This window comes from Suncus etruscus, chromosome X, assembly GCF_024139225.1.
Source record: "Suncus etruscus isolate mSunEtr1 chromosome X, mSunEtr1.pri.cur, whole genome shotgun sequence".
In the NCBI taxonomy this organism is placed as follows: domain Eukaryota; kingdom Metazoa; phylum Chordata; class Mammalia; order Eulipotyphla; family Soricidae; genus Suncus; species Suncus etruscus.
Window position 1 is genome coordinate 117,450,221 of NC_064868.1, and position 25,567 is coordinate 117,475,787.

At 48.1% G+C, this 25,567-nt stretch overlaps 1 protein-coding gene and 1 non-coding gene across 2 annotated transcripts; both read left to right on the top strand.

Moving 5' to 3' along the window:
- The first annotated feature begins 532 nt into the window (after window positions 1-532).
- STEEP1 (STING1 ER exit protein 1) lies at window positions 533-21,100 on the top strand. Its single transcript, XM_049767618.1, has 7 exons — window positions 533-661; window positions 6,008-6,125; window positions 12,518-12,559; window positions 14,440-14,578; window positions 16,772-16,861; window positions 18,575-18,667; window positions 21,020-21,100. The coding sequence occupies exons 1-7, from the start codon at window positions 538-540 to the stop codon at window positions 21,080-21,082; spliced, it is 669 nt and encodes a 222-aa protein (XP_049623575.1). The 5' UTR covers window positions 533-537; the 3' UTR covers window positions 21,083-21,100.
- Window positions 21,101-24,525: 3,425 nt separating this feature from the next.
- Window positions 24,526-24,632, top strand: LOC126000301 (U6 spliceosomal RNA). Its single transcript, XR_007492652.1, has one exon. It is a non-coding gene; the product is annotated as a U6 spliceosomal RNA (small nuclear RNA).
- The last annotated feature ends 935 nt before the right edge of the window (window positions 24,633-25,567 follow it).

Here is a 25,567-nt window from a genome sequence, read left to right on the forward strand (position 1 = left end):
GGAAAGGTGGAAGCGTAATTGCATAAAACCCAGAAAGGACATTCATGGGGCTCTTGAGAATGTTCTACAACCCGTGTGGCTAAAACACACAGAATCAGACCCTGGAAGAGGGTGTCATGCAGGTTCTGAGACTCATGTCGCCACTTCCCCAAAGTTGTCTCCACTATCCTGGACAATTCCCTTGAATGGAACCCAAGGGAAGTCACACTTAGAGGCTCCGCCTAGAAGCTGGCGCCCCATGGAATCTGCGAGGGGGGCATCTATTTACAACACGCTTAGACAAGTTGCCACGCGGGGGACACCCCCACGGAGACCCCGAGTCAAGTTGTCAAGCTCAGACCAAGGCGCAGGAAGTTTAGGCGTGGGCGAGGCCGGGCAGCTCCTGCGCCTGAGCGTGTAATGGAACGACCCGGAAGTCACGTGACGGCACTTGACTCATGACCCGCGTTCCCTAGTGGTGGGGAAAAAAGTATCGCGTTTGTGACGTCATAACCGCGCGCCCTCCGCGCCTCCAGCCGGCACTTCGCTCCGGGAACTATGCCGAAAGTCGTGTCGCGCTCGGTCGTCTGCTCCGACACGCGGGACCGGGAGGAGTATGACGACGGCGAGAAGCCCCTCCACGTCTACTACTGCCTGTGCGGCCAGATGGTCCTGGTGCTGGGTAAGCAGCCGGGGGGTGCAGGGGTGCTTTGTCTGGCGCGAACTTTCAACTTCGAGTGGTCGAGTTTCCAGCGCTCCCCCGACTTTGGGGGAGCTTTTCCGTCCCTGCAGAATCCCATCCCCAAATACACACAGCTGGCCGATCCGGAAAGTCTTTTAATTTTTTTTTAATTTTTATTTATATTTGGGGGGGGAATCACAGCTGGCGGCACTCAGGGATTACTGCTGGCTCTGCACTGAGAAATCGCTCCTGGCGGACTCGGGACCGTAGGGGATGCCGGGAATCGAACCCAGGTGCAAGGCAAACGCCCTCCCGCTGTGCTATCGCTCAGCTCCACCCTTTTTTTGTTTTTGTTTTGGGGCCACACCCGGTGACGCACAGGGGTTCGTCCTGGCTCTGCGTGCAGAAATGGCTCCTGGCTCGGGGGACCCTGTGGGACGCCGGGCATGGAACCCAGGTGCTTCCCGGGTCGGCCCCGTGCGCTGTCGCTCCTGCCCCGGGGCCGGAGGGGGAGACACGCGTTTCTGCCCTCCAGTGCAGTCAGTGGCTGGCTGCCTAGATGGCTTTCGAAAGGAAATGTCTTCCCTTGAGCTCCTCGATATTTCCCCTTGCTTCTCCGCCGCCTCTGGGACTTGAACAGTCTGCGGTGACCTTACAGGCTCAGAGCACCCTTCCGGGGCGCCTGTTTTCTTCCACTTTTAAGCCTATTGCACCCTTCCGGGGCGCCTGTTTTCTTCCACTTTTAAGCCTATTGCACCCTTCCGGGGCGCCTGTTTTCTTCCACTTTTTAAGCCTGTTTGGTGCATCCTTTTTGCTTTAAAGCTTCCAGGGACAGGCGAGCTAGGGAGCTGGCCCAGCGTGCCCACCCGGGGTTGAGCCCTGGCTCTCCACAGGGTCGGTCCTCTGAGCCCCGCCGGGAAAGAAGGACTCCTGAGCACAGAGCCCAAGCAGCGCCTGGCGTGGCCCCCCAAACCCCAAAGAACAAAACAAAACTGAACTGCCTTCGCTTGGGGAGCACTGGACCACGGAGCCTCAGAGTCCGTCCTGGTTTCTTCCTGCGACTCGCACCCATCCGTCCATCCAACCCTTCAACACAGGCTGCGATGCAGGGGCCTCCCGGGAACGCAGATGCCGCCTCCTGACCGAGCCCCTTTCAACCTCAGCCCTCTTTATCCCTTGCCTGTTTGCATGGCCAGTTTTCTCTCCCTGGCCACTCTATTGGTCCCCACTGCTCTATTTTCCATCAGAGTAAAGTTCCCAATCGATGCCTCCCTAAAATACCAAGTAATCACTATCCCCCTCACTCCTTGCCATTCTTTTCTTTTTTTGAAGAAAACTCTCTCCAGGGGCCGGAAAGATAGCACAGTGGTAAGGTGTTTGCTTTGCATGCAGCCACCCGGGAGGAGCCCAGTTCGATTCCTGGCATCCCATGTGGTCCCCCGAGCCAGCCAGGAGTGATTTCTGAGTTCAGAGCCAGAAATAACCCCTGAGTGTCACCAACGGCTGTGGCCCCAAAACCAAAAGGGGGGGATCAGAGTAATAGCACATGTTTTTGTTAGTTTTTTTTTGTCACACCCAGTGACACTTGGGTTACTCCTGGCCCTGGCCTCAGAAATGATTTTTGACAGGCTTAGGGGACCATATGGTATGCTGGGAATCAAATGGGTTGGCCATTTGCAAGGCTAACACTCTACCTGTTGTACTATCACTCCAATCCCTCTTGTTCATTCTTTTGTTTTGTTTTGTTTTGTTTTCTGGGGTCACACCCAGTGATGCTCAGGAGTTGCTCTTGGTTTGATGGACCATATGGGAAGCCCATGGATTGAACCACGTTTCGTCCTAGGCTAGTGCAGGCCAGGCAGATGCCTTAACACTTGTTCCACCACTCCAGTCCCCCTTGCTCATTCTTTTAAGGTTTTGCTCAGCTTTTTTGGGGGGAAGTTGGGGGACCATACCCAGCAGAGTTCAGGCGTTACTCCTAGCTCTGTGCTCAGAAATCACTCCAGTGGGCCCCAAGAACCTTATAGGATGGGGTCAGCCATGTGCAAGACAAACGTCCTACATGCTGTGCTATCACTACAGCATTTTTCTGCGATTAGCAATTGGGGTTTTTACCTTGGTCAAGGGATCCAGCAGTCTCCAGTGGTCTGTGGACCCCTAGTGCCAGTCACATACAGCTTTTTATGTCTTTGAGATGTTACATACATCATTCAATAAATCATTAAGAGACAATGCAGCAATTCTGAAACAATACTTCAATTTTTAACCAAAAACATCCTCTCCCATCTCACCTGAATTTCGTTTATGTCAGCTTTTGCCCCTTCAACTATTTTCAGGTTTGTTTCAAAGTATACCTGACAATATCTAGTTTAAAAAATGACAAAGGTAAGGCATTCTTAGCTGCCTAGGTTCTGCCTTTTGACTGGGCTTCGAGACCTGGGCTGTCCAGCTATGTCCTATCCATTGTTCTGACTTTGGTACAGCCCACTTTTTAAATAACTGATACTTGGCATTATCCAATATCATATCAATTATTACTTTAAACTTTTTCTGTGATCTGCTTAATTGCAAATTTAAATTTTTCCTGAATTCCCAGCAGTGTGATTTTTGCTTTATTTAGGGTTGGGGGGTTTTATGGGTAGTGTGGGCCATACTCTGCAAAGCTTGGGGCTTACTCATAGCTTTTGCTCAGGGGTCACTCCTACTCATGGGGAGCAACCAGGTATGGCGCATACAAATACCTTAACCTCTCTACTGTCTTTATGGCAACCAACTCAATGTTTGAACTGTGCCTGTTACATAAGGGCCTGCACATAATTGTTGCATGAGCAAGTTCTCTTGAATCACCTAGAGTTGGGTCTCGGTTCTTTTTTTTGCAGAGGAGGGTACCCAACAGTGATCAGGATTTTCATCTAGCTCTGTACTCAGGGATTACTTCTGGCAAGGGTCAAGGGACTATGTAGGGTGCCAGGGATTAAACCCAGGTTGCCACATGCAAGGCAGCACCCTACCTGCTGTCCTATGATTCAGACCCTGTGGATCTGGATTCTTGTCCTGTTAATAATGTGTGGCAAATCATTTGCTCTATTAAAACTTCAGTTTCCTTATCTGTTTGACTAGGAAAGGGACAATTGGCTGTGCTCAGTGCTTACACCTGAATCTGTGCTCAGGGGGACCATATGTAGTACCAGTGATCTAATTGGGGTCGTCATGTGCATTATTCCTTGTATATTTCTCCACTACTCAGTTATCTCAGCTTTAAACCAGGAATACTAAACGCTCTTCCAGTATTTTCTTGTGAAGAGTAACAAGCTGATGTGCAAACTGTCACAGTTCTCTAAACCCTTTTCCTCTCTTTGGGGATGGGAGGGATCCTCTGCAGTGGTTCTCAGCAGGCCCAGGGAGCCGTCTTGGTAATTCTCCATCTTGCCAGCCAGTAGTTCAGTGCAAGGCCCCAAGGCTATGGTTTTGTGGGGTCCCTGTTGTGCTGGAATTAACTGGGCCACCTCGGTGGAGCTCAGGGGCCTCCAGGGCTCTCCTTGATAACCCTTGGGGTCATGGTGCGGTCTTGCGGATGGAACTAGGATTGGCAGCATGCAGAGCATGTGTCTTACTCGCTAAACTATCTCTCCAGGCCCTCTAGGTCTTTCTAGTTCCCTCATCTCAAATTCCTTTGGTCCCTTGACTTTCTTTGGTGAGCATTTGCATCTGATCTCTTTTCCATCTGCCTACAACTATCTTCTTATTTGTCTTCTGCGTACACTTTATTTTTTGTTTTATTTTTTTGTTTTTGGGCCACACCTGGCAGTGCCCAGGGCTTACTCCTGGCTCTGCGCTCAGGAATGATTCCTAGCAGTGCTGGGGAGATCATATGGGATGCCAGGGATTGCACCCAGGCCATGTGCAAGGCAAACACCCTACCCACTGTACTATTGCTTCAGCCCCTCTACCTGCACTTTAAAATGCCTCTCAAGTCATTTACAGCCCCAGTGTATCATCCCACCAACCCTTGCTCCTTTGCTCAGTGCCTATATGCTTTCTCCTGTTCCTTCTCATAGGCATTGCAGGATACTTGATTGTCTCTGCACATTTTCGTGCCATGTAACAAACTGAGAGGTCCACAATGACAGAAGCACTTAGAGAAAGCTTCAGTGCACATGCTGGGAAGAACTTTTGAGATAATATCTATTAATCTTTCAATTAGGGAAAAGCCCCTCCAAGTGGAAGTGATTGGACCAATACTACCAAGGGGAGTAACAGCTGAGAGCAAATTTCTATTCTGTTCTTACCCATTCATTTTTGGAGTTTTGCTTGTGTTTTTGAATTTTGGGTCCTACTTGGTGGTGTGCAGGACTTACTACTGGCTCTGTGCTTGGGATCATTCCTAATGGGGCTTGAGAAAGCATATAGGGGCCAGGGATTAAACTTGGGTTATCTGTGTGTAAAGACTTAATGTACTATTTCTCTCTGGTTCCATGTGGATTTTAATTTGGTGGGTGCTACACCTGGTAGTTTTCTCAAAGTTTCCTCCAGGCTCTGTGCTCTTGGAAGGGCTCAGCATATCAAACCAAGGTCAGCAAGTGTCCTATTCACTGCTCTATCTCTTTATTTCCATCCAGCCTCTTTTTAAAAACTTACTCAATTTTGGGGAGGCTGGGCTGGAGCAATAGCACAGCGGCAGGGCATTTGCCTTCTACGTGGCCAACACAGACCCACCCAGGTTTGATCCCTGCATCCCTTATGGTCCCTGAGCCTTCCAGGAGCAATTTCTGAGTGTGGAGCCAGGAGTAATCCCTGAGTGCTGCCAGGTGTGGCTCAACAACCAAAAACAATTGGGGTGGCATTGGGTCACACTTGGTTCCAATTTTAGTATATGTGCTGCCAAAGCGAGCACTGGGTCACACTTGGTATAGAAAGCAGTATCCTTTACTCGGTGCTCAGGGTAACTGAAGCAGGGTCAGTGTCAAAGCAGTCACACACAAAGCAAATGCTTTACCTCCTGCACTATCTCTCTGGCCCACCGAGTCATTTGTAGTTGGAAAATTCATTAAAAGCCTTCAGTAAGCATAGTGATGGTGGTTAAAAACCCTGTGCTAGGGGGCCGGAGAGATAGCATGGAGGGAAGGACTGTGGTGCAAATCCCGGCATCCCATATGGTCCCCTGAGCCTGCCAGGAGCAATTTCTGAGCGTAGAGCCAGGAGTAACCCCTGAATGCTGCTGGGTGTGACCCAACAACAAAAACAAAAACAAAAAAACCCTGTGCTAGAGGCCCCACTGTAAGCTTCTGACTGCCATAAGGCATGTGCCCATGACTTTTCTGACCAGATCCTTCTCTGTGTCCACAGACTGTCAGCTGGAGAAATTGCCTATGAGGCCCCGGGATCGGTCCCGGGTCATCGATGCTGTCAAACATGCCCACAAGTTCTGCAACACAGAGGATGAAGAGACCACATACCTTCGTCGGTGAGACTGGGCTTATCTGTTGAGGACAGTTAAGCACCCCCTCTTGCCTTGAACAGGTCACTTTCCTGGGGTCTGAATAATACTTGGTCACTCGGTGTGTACCTGAGCAGTGTTCCATAAGACAGGTTGCTTTATTATTTTGGTTTTTTTTTGGAGGGGAGGTTTGGGCCACAACTAGCGGCACTCAAGGCTTACCCCTGGCTCTGTGCTTAGAAATTGCTCCTGGCAGGTTTGGGGGTCCATGTGGGATGCCAGTGATTGAACTCAGGTAAATCCTGGGTCAGCCGTGTGCAAGGCAAAAATACCTTGCCGCTGTGTTATCACTCTAGCCCAGGTTGCTTTATTCTTTATTAGTTTTTTGTTTGGGGGTTACACCTGGTGATACTCAGGGTTTTACTCCTGCCCTGTGCTCAGGGATCACTCCTGACGGACTGTGGCGAATGATATGTGGTGCCGTAGACTGAATTAGGTCAGCCTCGTCCAAGTGCCCTACCCACTGTTCTATATCACCCAGGTTGATTTCTTTTTTTGCCACACCCAGTGGCGCTCAGGGGTTGCTCCTGGATCTGGGCTCAGAAATCGCTCCTGGCAGGCATGGGGGACCATATGAGATGCCGGGATTCGAAGTACTGTCCTTTCTGGGTCAGCTGAGTGCAAGGCAAATGCCTTACCATTGTGCTATCTCTCCAGCCCCCAAGTTGATTTTATGGGATGAGGATAGCTGACAGGTTATTTTATGGGAAGGGAATTCTGAGGACAGGACAGGAAAATGCAGAGGGAGACATGTTTGGCTTTTCATTTGTTTTTGAAAGGGTCACATCTAGCGGTGCTGAGGGCTTACTCCTGGCTTTCCTGACAGCTCAGGGCAACTGCATGTGGTACTGGAGATAGAATGTAGGTCAGCCACATGAAAGGCAGACACTGTATCTTCTATAATATTGCTCTGATCCTGGATTTTTTCTTTTTTTGGGTTTTGGTTTTTGGGACACACCCGGCGGTGCTCAGGGGTTACTCCTGGGTCAGCTGCTTGCAAGGCAAACTCCGCTGTGCTGTCTCTCTGGCCCCGATCCTGGATTTTTCACTGTATCTCAGTAGCCAGCTTTTTCAAAGAAGCAGAGTGGCATGGTTAGATCTGGCAGAGATGGTGGGGGGTGAGTCCTTGGCTTATGGGGGACTCCTGGCACCTTGGGAATTTGAACCTGGGAAGAGACACCTGGCCATAGAGTGAGTCCATGTGGAGCAAGAGTGTTGGTGACCTGAAGGGATGCTCAGGGGAAATTTTGACATTTAAAATTCAGATGGAGATTGGGGCCATAGTACAGCAGGTGCAGCATGTTGCACATGGCCAACACAGGTTCGATCCCTGGCACCCCATATGACCCCCTAAGCACTGCTAGGAGTAATTCCCAAGTGCAGAGCTAGAGTCTCCCTCCCCAATAAAAACCATCTACTAGGTTTCTGAGCCAACTCCTACCCTCTGCGTGATGTTCACTACTGTATTCATTTGCTAGGGCTGCTTTCATGATGGACCAACTTGTTTTAAAGTTCTAGAGGCTGAAAGACTGAAATGAAAGCTACTGTTCCCTCTCCATTCCAGGGAGAAGCCTCTTTTGGCCTTGCCTCTTCCCCTTGTTGGCAATCCTGGGAGTTCCTTGGCTCACAAGTGTGTCAGACCAGTCTTCTCTGGTGCATGGTCTTCTCATATCTCAGGCTCTTTTCTTTCTTTTTTTTTTTTTTTGGTTTGCTATGCCAAAAAAAAAAACAAAAAACAAAAAGAAAGCAGAAGACAGGGAGGTTGGCTGGAGTGATAGTACAGTGGATGGGGTGCTTGCCATGCATGTGGCCAATCTGGGTTCTCTCCCTAGGACCCCAGGTGGTCCTTGAGCCCTACCAGGAGTGATTCCTGGGTACAGAGCCAGGAGTAAGCTTTGCGCACCACCAGCTGTGGCCCCCAAACCAGAATAAACACAGAATTTGGTTAGGTGGCAGTAAAAGATTCTGGTGGAGATTATGGCAACCAGAGTCAGGGCTCTGCTACATACAGTTCATGAAATTCTCTTTGAGGAACGTGCTCTGGGAAGCCTGTAGGACTCTGTATGCTATTTAAAGTGAGACTGGAAAGATGAGAGTATGACAGCTGCAGCAATGTGGTGAGAACATTCCAGGCAAAGAGCAGAGTCAGTGTGTGAAAGGTGAGAGGGGAGAGGGAGCAAGCTCGCCTGTTCGATGAACAGGAGGAATTTAGCACTGCTAATGCTGGGGGCTGCCAGGGACTGGAGAAGGTGAGCCAGAGGCCCGTGTATGCACCTAGGCAGCACAGCTAAGGAATTGGTTTTTTTTTTGTTTGGGGGCCATACATGGCAGGCTCAGGGATCATTTCTGCAAGGCTCAGGGGACCACAGGGTGCCAGGGATTGAACCTCAGTTTGCTTTATGCAAGGCAAAAACACCCTATCTCCTGTAGTATTGCTCTAGACGGAACTGGAGGTTTCTTTTGTCTTTTTAAATTTTATTAAACTTGATGTTGTTCTGGGACCATATAAGATGCCCCAGATTGACACCCTGCCCACTTTACTATCCTTCTGGCCCCAGAGAATTGAGTTTTTTTTTAAATTAATTAATTTATTTATTGGTGTCTGGGCCACACAAGCGGTACTCAGGGGTTACTCCTGGCTGTGCGCTCAGAAATCATTCCTGGCAGGAGTGGGGGACTGTATGGGATTCTGGGAGTCCAACTCGGTTCCGTCCAGGTCTGTCCCAGTTTGGCCACATGCAAGGCAAACACCCTATTATTGTGCTATCACTTCAGCTCCCGGAATTGGGGTTTCTTAAGGACCAGAGAGGTAGTGCAGGGGTTAAGCACTGCATTGCTTGCAACAGACCTGCTTTGATCCTCTAAGCACAGAGCCAAGAGTGAGCCCATGAGGATAGCCACATATGCCCAAAACATAAAAAGAAAGCAATTTTTCCCCAAGGGATCTGGAATCACACTGTCATGGAAACAGATTCTGGAATAAGAAGATGGTCGGTTTCTGAGACGAGCTCAGAATGGGGAAGATGTAAGACAGGCACACATCCAACCCAGTGTAGGTGAGCCACCCCCCCCCCCCAGTCTCAAAATTTCTGCATAGTGTGAAGCACTTGGTAACAAAAATTAATCGGGAAGAATATTTGCAAGACCCTCAACACAATTTGCAACTTTCCTTCCTATAAGTTTTTTTTTTGGTTTTTGGGTCACACCCGGCAGCGCTCAGGGGTTATTCCTGGCTCTATACTCAGAAATCACTCCTGGCAGGCTTGGGGCACCATATGAGATACTGGGATTCGAACCACCGTCCTTTTTTGTTTGTTTTTGGGCCATTCCTGGTGACGCTCAGGGCTTACTCCTGGCTCTGTGCTCAGAAATCACTCCTGGCTTGAGGGACCATATGGGATGCCAGGGGATTGAACTGTAGGTTAGCACATGCAAGGCAAACACCCTACCACTTGTGCCACTGCTCCGGTCCCTCCTTCCTATAAAATTTTGACAGCGCGATAGATGAGGTGTGAATGACAATTCCAAAGGAAGGATATATGAGGTCAGAGTTCAACAGGCTGAGTGCAGGCTTTGCCTGTGGGAGGCCTGGGTTCAATCCCTCGCACCATAAGTTCCTCTGAGCACCACCAGGAGTGACTGCCCTGTCTAGCACCAAAGCTGGGAGTAGCCCTTGAACATTTTAAGTGTGGTCCAGAAGATATGTGTGTGTATGCCAGGATGTAGTTCAATATTATAGGCTTTACATGTATAAGAACCCAGGTTTGATCCCTGCCACTATGGCGCTATACCTGTACCCACACAGAGCCCCCCACCAGAACAAATGCCTATTAAGTACATGAAAATTTGATTCCTACTATGACATACGCATCACACACACAAGTATGCATATGGCTATTAAGTAATTGAAGCTATGCCTACCTACTCTTCCAAAGTAGAAATGCAGGTGTTGGAGAGCTTGTACCAAGGATTAAGGCACATGCCAGGCATACAGCCCACCCGGTTCAATCCCTGGTACCAGTTGGTTCCCTAAGTATCACTGGGTCCAGCTCTGGAGGTTCAATACCCCAATGTCAGAGCAGTCCTGCCACTCAGCATCAAGGCCCAGCGAATAAATGCAAATGTGGCATCCTGTTTTCTCATTATCGAGTTGGCAGGGATGCTTTTTTTGATGGAGCTGGGCATAAAATTAGGACCTCAGACAGGCAATGCAAGTGCTCCACTATTGCTATAGTAATGCATTGTTTAACCTATTTTGTAGGAGAAACTGTGGGCAACCGGAAGCTCTCACAGTACAGGGGGTGTGAACGTGGGGTCAACTTCTGGAGAGTAATTTTTTGGGAGGTTGCTTTGGTTCTTACCCAACAGTGATCAGGGGTTACTCCTACCTCTGTGTTTAGGAATTATTCCTGGCAGGCTCTGGGGAACCGTATGGGATGTCTGGGATTTAACTGGTTCGGCTGTGTGCATGGTAAATGCCCTACCCGTTTTACTGTCATTCCAGCCCCTCTGAATATATATTTCTAAGTGAATGAAACATTAGAGACTAGTGTAAGGCACACTATATTATCTAGACCACCACCAACAAAAAAAACATATTTTGTTATGTACTAGTAAGAATGTTTGACTTGCTACTGTGTCATTTATATCTGGAGAGAACAGAAGAAAGAAGTAGAATTTAGCTCTGGAGAAGAGGGTTGGGAGTGGGGGACAACCTGGCAACTGTACCTCAGATCAGAACAGAGGTACAGGTGGTCTAGCAAAGAAGGTGGCAGGAAGGTGGAGAAAACAACTTCACAATTTTTTGTTAGATAGAAATCCACAGAATTGATTGATAAAATTGGAGTGTGAAATGAGGGAGTGTGAAAAGGCCTGGATGAGTTTCAGCTAATGCTAAACAACTTGATAGGGGAAAATACCTTTTTCTCTTACTTTTTTTTTTGGCGGGGGGGGGGGGGGGAGTACACCCAGTGGTGCTCGAGACTTACTCCTGATTCTGTGCCCAGGGATTGCTCCTGGGTGCTGTACTACCTCTCCAACCTACTCTTTTATTCCATAAAATGGTGCCTGCAGATCCAGAGAAATAGGACAGTGGCTAGTGCATTTTTGCCTTGCATGCAGCCAACCCAAACATTGCTGAGTATGGCCCTCACACCCATTACCAAAAATGGTGCTCTAGGATGGAACCCAGGGCCTCAAATATGCAGTGCAAATGCTCTACCACCCAGCACTCTTTTTTTTTGTTGTTTGTTTTTTTGTTTGTTTGTTTTTTTGGTTTTTGGGTCACACCCAGCGGTGCTCAGAGGTTACTACTGGCTGTCTACTCAGAAATAGCTCTTGGCAGGCACAGGGGGCCATATGGGACACCGGGATTCGAACCAACCACCTTTGCTCCTGGATCGGCTGCTTGCAAGGCAAACACCTCTGTGCTATCTCTCCGGGCCCTCATTTGACTTTTTCATCTCTTAAGTTGATCGTCTAAGGCAGTGTTATGTGTGCTTTTGAGCTTGTATTCCACCTGTTCTATCTTGTGCCTCAGTGACTGGGTTATATAGTGTGTTGGCTTTGAACTTCAGCAGCCCTCATCTGTTGAGCCGGAATATATTGTGGGAAGGATAGCAAGGGTTGACTAAAGGGTTTTTTTTTTTTTGGTTTTTGGGCCACACCCGACGTTGCTCAGGGGTTACTCCTGGCTGTCTGCTCAGAAATAGCTCCTGGCAGGCACGGGGGACCATATGGGACACCGGGATTCGAACCAACCACCTTTGGTCCTGGATTGGCTGCTTGCAAGGCAAATGCTGCTGTGCTATCTCTCCGGGCCCAGACTAAAGGATTTTTTTTTGTTTATTTGTGTCTACCACTCTCCCACTCCCCAACCCACACACACCTAGTGGTCTCAGAATGGCATGGTTTTGGGCAGGGGTTCTCGGTTTCCTGCATGCAAAGCCTGTGCACCAACTCTTGGAGCCATCTCCTGACCCCAGCTCTTCCGAGGTAGGGAGGGAAAGAAGAAAGGCTTGAACTATAAAATTGAATAATCAGCTGATTGCTTTCTGAAATGAAGACCTTTATAATTTATTTATTTGGCTATAGCCAGGGATGCTCAGGGGTTGCTCCTGGCTCTGTCACTTAGGAAATACTCCTAGTGCTGCTCAGGGGACCATATGGGATGCTGGGGATGGAACCCGAGTTGGCCACATACAAGGCAAACGTCCTTCCCACTGTACTTTGCCTTTGGCCCACGAACTGAAGAACTTTGCGTGGCCCCATTGGTTAGAAGCAGTGAGCTAGTGTGGGTTGGAGGTTCTGAGATATGATATTTCTCTTGCTCTCCTTTTTAACACCTATTTTCTGTGCAGGCCCGAAGGTATTGAGCGACAGTACAGGAAGAAGTGTGCAAAGTAAGTGATTGAATGTGTTGACTTTGTTCTGGCATAAACCCAGTCCTAGTGTTTTGGGAAGAGTATTTTTGGCTCTAATGGTCTTCCCTCTCCTTATCTCCATCATCAGTGACACAAAACCTGTATGCTGACTGAGATGGAAGACTCAGCACAGTTCCCTCTTTGGCCTGCTGGGTCACCAAAAATGGGGTGTGACACAGTGTAATTACAAAATGGAGATGAAGGGTTGAAGAGATTCTCTTAGTGTGTGGGACACTTCCTTGCACATGGCTGACCCAAGTTTGATCCTCAGCATACCATCTGGTCCCTGGAACACCACTAGGAGTAACCCCTGAGCATTGCCAGGTGTTATCTCTCTCTTTCCCTCCCTCTACTCTCCCTCCCTCACTCTCTCCCTCTCTCTCTCCCTCTCTCTCCTCTCCCTCCCTCTCTCCCTCTCTTTCTCCTCTCCCTCCCTCCCTCAGAATGAAAATGCTAAAACAGATAAGAGGATTTGTAAATTTGCATACTATCTAGGTCTACATCACTGAGCCTAATAAAGACCAGCCAAGAAAAGTACAGTGATACCTTTGCTATTCATTGTAGTGGAAATTTCTCTCTCTCCCTCTCTCTCTCTTTCCATTGCATAAATTACCAAAACTGAACAGTAGAAACAAAAATTGACAGAACCCCCATCCTCCAAAAAAATTGTCCAAGGCGCCTCTGAAGATCGGCCTATTTATCTAGGATCTGGAGACCATACAGGGGTGACTACACTTGTTTTGCATGCCTCTGGGCCCAGCTCCATCCCTGGCATTATTGATGGTGCCCCTAGCATTGTTAGGGGGCCCACTCTTGAGCACTCTCAGGAATAACCTCTGAGCATTACTAGGAGTGGTCCCACTTCCTACCCCAATAAAGAGATAAGAGATCGGGGTCCAAAGAGATAGCACAGCATAGGGCATTTGCCTTGCATGCCGCAGACTTGGGACAGATCTGGACCCAGTTTGATTCCCGGCATCCCATATGGTCCCCCAGCCTTCCAGGGGTGATTTCTGAGTGCAGAGCCAGGAGTAATTACCCCTGAGCACTGCTAGGTGTGGTTCAAAATACTGATCAATCAATCAGTAAAGTTTAAAAGATAAGGAAACAATCATTAGCAGTTGCTATTACATTATTATTAAACTCCTGTAATAAAAAAGAACCACTTAGGAGGGGAAAATAAGAACCACTTGGGATGCTGAGGAAGATGACAGAGGGCCAGACCCCCCCCCCATCTCCTCTCCCTTGCTGAGCCTGGATCCCCTGGTGGAGGGACCTAGAGATTGCATCAATTTGGGGGAGGTATTTGGTCACATCCAGTGGTGCTCAGATATCACTCCTGGTGGTGTTCAGGGGAGCCCTGTGTGCTGTAAGGGATTGAACCTGGGTCGACTACATGTAAAGCAATCACCCTATCTGCTGTACTATCTCTCTGGTGAACTAATGGAGGGGCCTCAGTTTTTTTTTGCTTTTGTTTGTTTGGGGGGTGCACCCTGCGGTGCTCAGGGCTTATTCCTGGCTTTGTATTCAGGAATCACTGGTGACAGGCTCGGTGGACCATATGGGATGTCAGTGATTGAACCTGTGCGCAATGCAAGTGCAAGTGCTCTACCTCTTGTACTCCCTGCCTGGCTCCTCAGATTGGTTTTTAACAAACTCCTTCTACAATTCTTTTGTTCTCTGTTTTTCCTGGCTCTGCTTAGGCATCACTCCCTCCGTGCCTCTTCAGAAATTGTTTTGAGCAGTTTGAAGGGCCAGCACAACTGTTTTCCAAGTCGGAGCAGGGATGGCGATTCATGGTTGAGGGGCGGGAATTTGGATTGTGGGGCCTCCCTAGAAACATATCACACTCTTTGCAGATGTGGCCTGCCGCTCTTCTACCAGACGCAGCCGAAGAATGCGGCTGTGACCTTCATCGTAGATGGAGCCGTGGTCAAGTTTGGCCAGGGCTTTGGGAAAACGAACATATACACACAGAAACAGGAGCCACCAAAGAAGGTACCGTTGCCATGGATGGAGCAAAACACTGGGTCTCATACAACTCAGGGGTTAGCCGTCGCTTCAAAGTACCCCCCCCCCAAACTGCCCTCTTCTGGCATGCAGCCTTGATTAAGAGGAAGACAATTGCCAGGGGCTGGGGAGGAGTGGCGCAAAGGCTGAATGCCAATTGTGGTTTTATCCCAGCCCTATCAAAGATGGCACAATGCAGAAAAAAGAGAGAATGGCTCTAGGTTGTGTTTAAGGAGCTGTTGTCAGATTGTATCGTTTATTTTATGCATCTGGCTTTTCAGTCACTTGAATTCCACTAGGCATTTCTGCCTTTTTCATTGTGGATGATTACAAGTGGAGTGAGTCAGGCTAATTTTAAAATCCACTTAAAAAGCACTTGATGGCCGGGGAGGCCGCTTAAAGGGGCACTGTGCATGCTTTGCAGGAGAGAGTTCGGAATTGAATCCCTTGTCCCTAAATGGTCTCTCTCATCTTGGGGAGTGACCCCAAGTACAGAACCCGGAATAGCCTCCAGATGGTCGGGTATGACTTAAAAAAAAAGAAAAGGGTTGGGTTGAAGTGGTAGGGCATTTGCCTTGCTTGGGTTTGATTTCTGCCATCCCATATGGTCCCCGAGCTTATTGGGAGTGACTAATGAGTCCAGAGCCAGGAGTAACCCCTGAATGCCACCGGGTGTGGCCCAATCCCCCCCAAAAGAAAAAGGGCATTTGGGAAATTTAATGAGTTGTCGTGTGTGCTGTAATTTGTGTTAATTAAGCACACCCAAGTGTGAGCAAGTGGGGCTGCACCAACATCACCAAGCAACTGATACCAAGTTATATCATCCATCAATTACATTATATATGGAACCAATTGTATATGATTTTTAATGGTTTGGGAGGCCACACACAACAGTGCTCAGGAGTTACTCCCGACTCAGCACTTAGGAAGTCCTTTAGCTAGTGTTCAGGGGACTATATGGGATTCTGAGGATAGAACCTGGGCTGGCTGTGGGTTAGCCGAATGCAAGGCAAGATGCCCACTCTCTGTACTATTTCTCCAGCCCTGTCATCAATTATATGTGCTTTCCCCCCCTCCCCTACATCTGGTCTAGGAGTTATGAAGAAATTGCATAATTTAATTCACTTTTTTCTAAAACACTTTTCTTTCATTGTGAGTGATTAAAAGTGGAAGGCCCAGGCTGATCCCAGGTACCCCATGTAGTACCCTATGTATCAATAGGTGCAGGTGATTCCTGATGGCAGAGCCAGGAGTAATCCCTAAGCATTGCTGGGTGTGACAAAATTAATTAGGATGGGAGGCTAGAGGGGTTAAGGTGCTTATCACATGCAGCCCACCTGAGTACAGTCCCCTACACTGCCTGAAGGAGTGACTCCTGATCACTGACAGGTATGGCTGAAAAAATTATTTTCAAAAAGGGATAAAGGTGGGGCCAGAGAGATAGCACAGCGGCATTATCATCATCATCATCATCATCATCATAATAATAATAATTATTATTATTTGATTTTTGGGTCACACTCGGTGGCACTAGGGTTACTCCTGGCTCTGCGCTCAGAAGTCACTCCTGGCAGGCTCACGGGACCATATGGGATGCCGGGAATCAAACTAGAGTCTATCTGTTCAGGGTTAGCTGCATACAAGGCAAATACCCTACCTGTATGCTATCGCTCTAGCCCCTTAAATATACTTTAAAAGCCAGAGCAATGTCTCAAACTGCTGGCACATTTGCTTTGCTTGCCAGAGCCAGTCCCTTGTTAATTTTAATTCCTGGCACCAGCAGGTCCCCAGAACACTGTTAGGAGTGACTGCCTTAGCAGTGTACTGGGAGTAGCCGCTTCCTGTCCTTCCTCCAGGTGTATCAGTTCCCCCAAATATAGGAAAAGAGACAAGATAAAGGGGAGCCAGAGAGCTAGTGCAGTGGATAAGGCACTTTCTCTGTATGTGATCAAACCCGGTTTGCTCTTGGGCATCTCAGATGGTCTCCCATCATGAATGATTCCTGAGCACAGCCGAGTGTGGTACTGTGTGTGTATAGAAAAAGTATAAAGTATATCCTTGTTTGGTATGTTAGAGAAATGCAGCATAAATACAAAATCGGGCACAGCATCCCCCCTGCTAGTTCCTGTACCGCTGGCAGAAATGCTCGTGGCCTGGATTGATTGTCTCTTCCCACTCCAGGTGATGATGACCAAAAGGACGAAAGACATGGGCAAGTTCAGCTCTGTTACTGTGTCTACTATTGATGAAGAGGAGGAGGAGATCGAGGCTGTAAGTGCCTTTGCTGGAAAAGGAAATGGCTTTTGGACCAGGGTGCCAGGCCAGGGCATGCTTGAAGTAGGATCGAGCACACAGTCAGGCTTAGCATCCTGTTGCCGTGCAGCTCCAAGAGCCTTTCCTGCTGCCTGGACTTCACGGTGGTCACCGTGAAATAACCGGAGCCAGGGAGTTGGACTAGATCAGGAGGTTTTGTCTTCCCTACTTCTCCCATCCATGTACTAACCAGGCCTGTCCCGACTTGACTTAGCTTCTGGGATCAAATGAGATCAGGTATGTGCAGGGTGGTGTGGCCATAGACTTTCCTACTTCTGTGATGGTCTTTGAGGGTGGAGTCAAATCCCTCTTCCTTTTTTTTTTTTTTTTTGGTTTTTGGGTCACACCCGGCAGTGCTCAGGGGTTACTCCTGGCTGTCTGCTCAGAAATAGCTCCTGGCAGGCACGGGGGACCATGTGGGACACCTTTGGTCCTGGATCGGCTGCTTGCAAGGCAAACGCCGCTGTGCTATCTCTCCGGGCCCAAGCCCCTCTTTCAATGCATGTGAAAAGAAGTCTAGGTTGGCAATATGAAGCACATGCCTTGCATGTAGAAGCCCCAGCCTCTCCCCACCCCCTTGCACCCCTGTGTAAAAATAAATAATTCAGTTGCCCCCTCCCGAAGCTATCACATGTAGACACTGGGGACATGGCCCAAAAGGCTGGAGTGCTTGCTTTACATGCGGAAGCTGTGGATTTGAACCCCAATACTAAATGATTCCCCACCCTCCACCCCAGGCTTTGCCCAGAGCAGCCTCTGAACACTGCTAGGTATGATTTTTTCCCTATGCTTGTACTTAGGGTCTAGGATGTGACTCAAGTGATCCCACATATGCCTTGTATGGCTAAAGCCCTGTTGGGTCCTGAACACCAAATCACTTGCCCTGTTCCCACACTGCTGGGTGTGGCCCCCACAACAAGAAAAATGGAGCAGTATTCGAGTGTGTGAAGTAACTTGCTTTGCATGGGGCCTATCTGGGTTTGATCCTCAGCATCCTAAAGGGTTTTCTGAGCCACACCATGAGTGATCCTGAGTGTGGAGTTAGGAGTAAGCTCTGTGCATCACTGGGTATGATCGCAGAATAAAAAATATAGAAAAGGCATATTTGAAATGGCTGCATGCAACACTTTCCAGTCCCTTGAGGCCAGTTAAGATGCTTGCGATGCTATCCTCAATGATTTTACCAATCTCTTCTGGTACCACACTCTATTGGCAAGTGTGAGAGACAGTGTCTGCCCCCTTGAGAGCTAGAGCTGTGGACCCTGACCTCTCAGGAATCTCTACCAGGACAAAGCAGAGACTAGCGAGGATGCTAGAACAGGGACTAAGGCTCTATCTGACTTTGCATGCTACCTGACCCAGATTTGAGTCTCCAGCAACACAGAATTCTCTGAGCCCTGCCAAGAGTAAGCTCCGGTCACCACAGTGTGTAATGCCCCCCAACACCCCCTACTTAGTTGAAGGTGAGCAGAGTTGGGCCATAGAGATAGTATAGGGGTTAAGTTGTAGCTCCCCAAACCCCAAAATGAAAAAGCAAGAGAGCATAGTTTGTTATTTTAGGAGGAATTTCTGGCTTTGAGCCAGATAAAGGGCTGTCTAGTGCTTGTTCTTCAGGGGGAGGGTTGGTGGTGGGAGCTTGTGGTTCATTGTGGTATCTTTTTTCTTTCTCAGCGGGAAGTTGCCGATTCATATGCACAGAATGCCAAAGTGATTGAAAAGCAGCTGGAGCGGAAAGGCATGAGCAAAAGGCGGTTGCAAGAGCTGGTTAGTGGCCATGGGGGGTGGGAGTGGGGTGCATTCCAGAAGCCCCTCAGGTAATGGAGTGATTCTAAGGAACATGGCCTTAGAGGCAGCTTTCCAGGAGCAGTTAGACCTGGTTTAGAGCTGAGGACCCCAGGCTTTGGGTCCCTGCTTGATTATCCTTGCTAGTGACCCAAACTAGAATAAAATTCTCATCGCTGCTTGGGGTGCTCTGTTGTGAGTGTCAGATCAGGATTCCCAGGAACTCATCCAGGATATGGAGGCCCACGAAAGCACCTCCTTGACAGATTCAGAATGAAAGGTGGGCTTCTTTCTGTTTAGAGCCCGGCTGATGATTCCCCTTGCAAGGCAGGTGAGTGATTTGTGGTGCTAACACTTGACTTAGGGCATTTGATTAAAATCACACTGCCTGGGCTGGAGAGGTAGCACAGTGGTAGGGCATTTGCCTTGCATGTGGCCAACCCAGGAGGGACCTGGTTCTATTCCCGGCATCCCATATGGGCCCCCAGCCTGCCATGGGGCAATCTCTGAGCACAGAGCTGTAGTCCAAAAACCAATCAATGAATCAATAAATAAAGTTTAAAAATTAAAAAAAAATCACACTGCCTGAATGGGTCCTCAGAACAAGGGGTAGCAGACTATTGGAAAGATGGGGGGGTCAGAGATAGGAGGGCTCTGGGGTGCTATAGTGTTTTAGCTTCTGACTTCTTAAATTGGAGTTTCTGACCCGATCTCAAGTCATGTAGCTGTTTTCAAACTGTGTTTGAAATTCTTTGCAGTTTCTTAGCATTAAGTGTTGGGCTTGGATGCCCCTTTATATTCCTCTCTTCTCAGCGTTACTTGAAAGTTTCGGGACCAGAGCAATAGCACGGTAGTAAGGCATTTGCCTTGCACAGGCCCGACCCAGGACGGACCTGAGTTTGACCCCAGCATCCCATATATCTCCTGAGCCTGCCAGGAGCAATTTCTGAATGCAGAGCCGCTGCCCAAAAAACAACAACAACAACAACAACAAAATAAAAATATGTTTCTCTGGCCTGGGACTGGAGCCGTAGTACAGCGTGGAGAGGATGCTTGCCTTGCACACAGCCAGGCCAGGCTCAATCCCCTTATTGCATAAGTTCCCCCAATTTGTCAGTAATGATGGCTCTACAACCAGGATTAGTCTCTGAACATTGCTCATTGTGGCCCCCAAACTAAAACAAATAGATAAAATAGACAAATAGATAAAATAAAAAGCTTTAAAAATAATGTCACATGGGCCGGGTGGTGGCGCTGGAGGTAAGGTGCCTGCCTTGCCTGCGCTAGCCTAGGACGGACCGCGGTTCGATCCCCCGGCGTCCCATATGGTCCCCCAAGAAGCCAGGAGCAACTTCTGAGCGCATAGCCAGGAGTAACCTCTGAGCGTCACAGGGTGTGGCCCAAAAACCAAAAAAAAAAAAAAAAAAATAATGTCACAGATGAAACAAGTCTACATGCCTAGTGGAGAGCACCGTTTATGGCAGTGGTCCACAAACTTTTTAAACAGGGGGCCAGTTCACTGTCACTCAGACCGTTGGAGGACCGGACTATATTAAAAACAACAAATATGAACAAATTCCTATGCATATTGCATATATCTTGTTTTGAAGTGAAGAAACAAAACGGGAACAAAAACAATATGTGGCCCATGGGCCGTAGTTTGAGGACCACTGGTTTAAGGCATTTCCTTTGAGGAAGGCATGATGCTGTTTTTTACTAAAATGGCCAGTTTGGCAGGAAACACGATTCTGGGCTGGGGGCAGGGGAGCTGACAGCATTGACCATTGTCTGTTCCCATGCTGTGTTCCTCTACTCTCCCCCTCCAAGCAAGATCATCTGGTGCCTGCCGTCCCTCTGACTCACCTCCGTCAGCAGTAATACCCTCCAGTCCCATTCGAGTTGCTGCAAACCACACACAGCCTTTCCTTTTTGCCCCTGACCTTTGCTGGCCTAAGCTTTGTGTGTCTCTTGAATGAACCCAGAACCAGCATTTCATAAGCCACATGCCTTTGCTATTTTTTATTTTTTGACTTTTTGGGTCACACCCAGCAGTGCTCTGGAGTTAGTTACTCTCGACTGTGCACTTAGGAATCTCTCCTCGTGCCTCTTGCTCCCATTTTGCCACACATAATAACATTGCCTGTATGCGCCAGAGGAATGGAAAGCATGGGAAAGCATGGGACTGTTTCTGAACCATCAGTGGTAGAAATCCTGCTCCGAAGTGCTTCAAAACATGAGCATTCAGTGAGAGTCGTAAGGCTGATCCAATGAAGGCAGGTAGAAGAGCACGGTTGTGTGTTATGTTTCAGGACATCTGCTTTCCTTCCTCTGCAGGCTGAATTGGAGGCCAAAAAAGCCAAAATGAAGGGGACGTTGATTGACAATCAATTCAAGTGATCCAGAGCTGGATGGAAGTGCTTCCAGCAGGAGGAAAAAGATGGTGTTTCTTTTCTTAAAAAACAAAAACAAACATGTCTGGGGCTGGAACAATTAGTACAATGGGTAGAGCATTTGTCTTGCACACAGCCAACCTGGGTTTGATTCCCACTATCCCATATGGTCTTCCAGCAGTCTCTGAGCACCACTGCGTATAGCCCTCAAACAAAACAAAACAAAGAATGGCCATTCTATCTCTAGGGACTGTTCCTTCCATTTATCCTCCAGCAGAAGGCTTTGTGGGGTTTCATACTGATGTGCCTATACGCATTGGGGTCCTTGAGGCCCTCTGACCTGCTTTATTAGAGACTTGGACTTTTATGTGCTCAGGGGTTACTTCTGGCTATGTGCTCAGAAATCGCTCCTGGCTAGGAGGACCATATGGGGCGCCAGGGATCAAACCAGGTCTGTCCTGTATCTGCCGCGTGCAAGGCAAACACCCTACGGCTGCACTGTTGCGCCGGCCGGAGACTTGGACTCTATGTGTATGCTTTGCATTCTGTTGGATCCACTTGATACAGGCTTTTCCAGCTGTCTAGATATATTGACATTTATGTCTTGAAAATTAAGAAAATGGGGCCGGGCGGTGGCGCTAGAGGTAAGGTGCCTGCCTTGCCTGCGTTAGCCTAGGACGGACCGCGGTTCGATCCCCCGGCTTCCCATATGGTCCCCCAAGCCAGGAGCGACTTCTGAACGCATAGCCAGGAGTAACCCCTGAGCGTCAACGGGTGTGGCCCAAAAACCAAAAAAAAAAAGAAAATTAAGAAAATGTTGGCAGACTGCAGGAGAATACTTGCAAGCAGTGCTCAGAGGCTCCACCACTATTTTGAGTGATAATTCAGCCAATGAAACCGGATGGTTCAGTGCTCAGCCCCAGTGATGCTTGGGGCCATGTGGTAGTGGTGTGATTGAACTGACTTCACACATGGAAGGCAAGACACTAGCAGTTTGAGGTATTTTTTGGTCCCCAAATGTTGAACTATCTTTCAACAAAATGCTGATGCCCTATAATCCCTGGAGTAGCAGCAGCAGTAACCTGAGCAATTCAAGTTATGGTCCCCCAAACAAAACAAATACCATGTCATAGAAAAAAGGTGACTGTAAAATCATCCCATGTGCTGTGTCTCCAAGCCTAGGGTGAGTGAGTCTGAATTAGTGTCGCACAAGAAATAGTCCAGACCAGGCTGAGTGTGAAACACGGGTAGTCTGGCCATCTTGTACCTAATATGGAGGTCACTGCCTTCCAGAACTCCTGATTTTTTGTTTTGTCTTTTAGCTTTTGGTTCACACCCGACAGCGCTCAGGGTTACTCCTGGCTCTACGCTCAGAAATCGCTCCTAGCAGACTGGGGGCACCATATGGGATGCTGGGATTCGAACCACCATCCTTCTACATGCAAGTCAAATACCCTACCTCCAGAGATAACCCCTGGAAGCAGCAGTAAACCCACCCAGGTTTACAAGTAAGACAATATTTGTTTTTGGTGGTAAACAAGTGGTAAACAGATACAAAGAAACCAGGGGTAAACTGTTTTAGGTAAAATAAGGTATAACCCAACAGGTGACTTGAATTCTATTTCTTTTTTATTTTGAGCCACATCTGATGATGCTCAGGGATTACTTCTGGCTATGCACTTCAGAAATCGCTCCTGCCTTGGGGGACCAAATGGGACATCTGGGATCGAACCATCCTGGACAGGCCACCTGCAAGGCAAACACCCTACTGGTGTGCTATTGCTCCAACCCCTTGAATTCTATTTAAATATTCAGTACATCAAATCATTTGCACTGACAACTTTTATTTTAGTTTTGGTTTTGGATCATATCTGGTGATGCTCAGGTTTCTCCTGGCTATGTGCTCAGAAATTGCTCCTGACTTGGGGGACCATATGGGACGCCGATGGATCGAACCATGGTTCATCCTAGGTTAGTGCATGCCAGGCAAACACCCTACCACTTGCACAACCACTCCGACCCCCATACTGTCACTTCTAGTCTTGCTTCTTCCTTCCTCTCTTTCCCTTTCACTTGAAAACCTCAGTTGTGTAGTACAAGTCCAAGGGTTGTTCTTCATTTAATGCCATTCGTTTTCTTACTTTGATTTTTATGGAGTCACAGATGAGCAAGACCATTTGGCATTTGACCTGCTCCCTCTGATTTGGCTTTACACACCCCCTCCAGGTCTACCCAGGTAGCAAAACGTAAAATGTCATCTTTTCTTCTAGTTGAGTAGTATTCCATTTTACATAGATTCTATGCTCCTTATCTCTCTACTCATAATCTCATGTCGCAATTCCTTTACTCCAAACGCCAAACCATGGACTTCTAATCTTCAAGCATCAACCTTCACATCACTCTGTTTTATTTTTCTTTCTTCATTGCCTGTGATTACAATTAGCATGTGGGCAGGGGTAGGGATCAAACTCACAGTCTTATGCATACAAGTCAGGCGGTCTACCACTGCGATGCATCCTCTAGGCCCTTCATTACACGTAGGCCACAAAGTCCCCTGACCACAGCCTCGAAGTTTGACACCTCCAGAAGCTCACTAGTCAGGGGCTGGCAAAATAGTATAGCAAGTAGGGTGCCCGCCTTTCATGGCTGACCCAGGATCCCCAGAAACCCATATGGTTCCCCAAGCCCAATGGAAGTGATCTCTGAGCATAAAGCTTGAATCAAACCTTGAACACTGCCAGGTGTGGTCCCCAAATAAAACTTCAGTATTCTGTTCTCTGAACACCATGATCCATCAGAGTTACGCCTGTGCTCACATCCATGAAACCCATTTTCTTGTTAGATTTGAAGGATGAGTAGGAATAAAAAGGATAATACTAGTGACATTTTAATTGAGTGTGCACTATGTGCCAGGTGCAGGGAAACACTGTGATGACCTTAATTACAACCATAGTTTAATCCTTGAGGTGGGGCTACTTAGTGTCTTCACTTTGGAGACAGTGCTTTCTGAGTTGCATTTCTGAAGATGTTAGTGAGTGGTAAGGCCACAAACATGCTGTACTGCTGCACCTGTGGGATTTTTTGGGTGTTTTTGGCCATACCCAGCAATGCATAGGGGCTTATTCCTGGCTGTGCACTCAGGAATTATTCCTGGTGGTGGTTGGTGGACTATATTGGATGTTGGAAGGGGCTGGCGCGGTGGCGCTAGAGGTAAGGTGTCTGCCTTGCCAGTGCTAGCCTAGGACAGACCGCGGTTCCATCCCCCGGCATCCCATATGGTCTCTCAAGCCAGGAGTGACCCCTGAGCGTCACCAGGTGTGGCCCAAAAACCAATATATATATTGGATGTTGGAGATCAATCCAGGTCAGCTGCATGTAAGGCATGATGTTACTACCCTATTAGTATCACTTTAACCTCTCCTGCAGAATTTTAAAAATATCTCTTTTTTTCTGCTCACTTTGGCAGCACATATACTAAAATTGAAACGATACAGAGGAGATTAGCATGGCCCTTGTGCAAGGATGACATGCAAATTCATGATGCATTCCATATTTAAAAAATCTTTTTTTGTTTGGTTTTTGAGCCACACCCAGTGATGCTTAGGGGTTACTCTTGGCCATGCACTCAGAAATCACTCCTGGTTCCGGAGACCATCTGGGACGCAGGGGATCGAACTCAGATCTGTCCTGGGTCAGCTGTATACAAGGCAAATGCCCTACCACTGTGCTGCCTCTCTGGCCCCTTAAAAATATCTTATTGGGACAGAGATAAGAAATAAGATAAGGGGCCCGGAGAGATAGCACAGTGGCGTTTGCCTTGCAAGCAGCCGATCCAGGACCAAAGGTGGTTGGTTCGAATCCCAGTGTCCCATATAGAAATAGCCAAGAGCTATTTCTGAGCAGAGATCCAGGAGTAACCCCTGAGCACAGCCGGGTGTGATTTGTTCATTTGTTTTTTGGGCCACACCTGGCAGTGTTTAAGAGTTACTCCTGGCTCTGCACTCAGGAATTACTCCTGGTGGGCTTGGGGGACCATATAGGATGCTGGGGATCAAACCCAGGCTGGCAGTAGGCAAAGCAAGTGCCCTATCCCTTGTACCGACCCCACCTGGCTAGATCCCTTGCACCTCATAGGTTACCTGAAAACTAATAGGAATGACTCCTTTACACCTAACTGGGGTTAGCCCCTGAGACTGCTGGGTGTGGCTTACCCCCCAATATGTTATTGAAGACAGTAGTATATTTTCAGAAACCTAAGTACAGTGTGAAGTCAAAGACACTTGCATAGAGGGATCAAGTATGTGCTGTGCCTTTGTACCTATTTTATGAAATATTTGCCCTTAGATATTAATCCAAAATGATTTTAACATCTCTGGGAGCCACAAATCCATCAGGACATGTAAAACAAATATAGCACTGCATACATTGTTTATCTTAATGCTCCAAGTGGCTCTTTATGTCTTAAAGGTTGCCGACCCCTGATCTAGTTTTT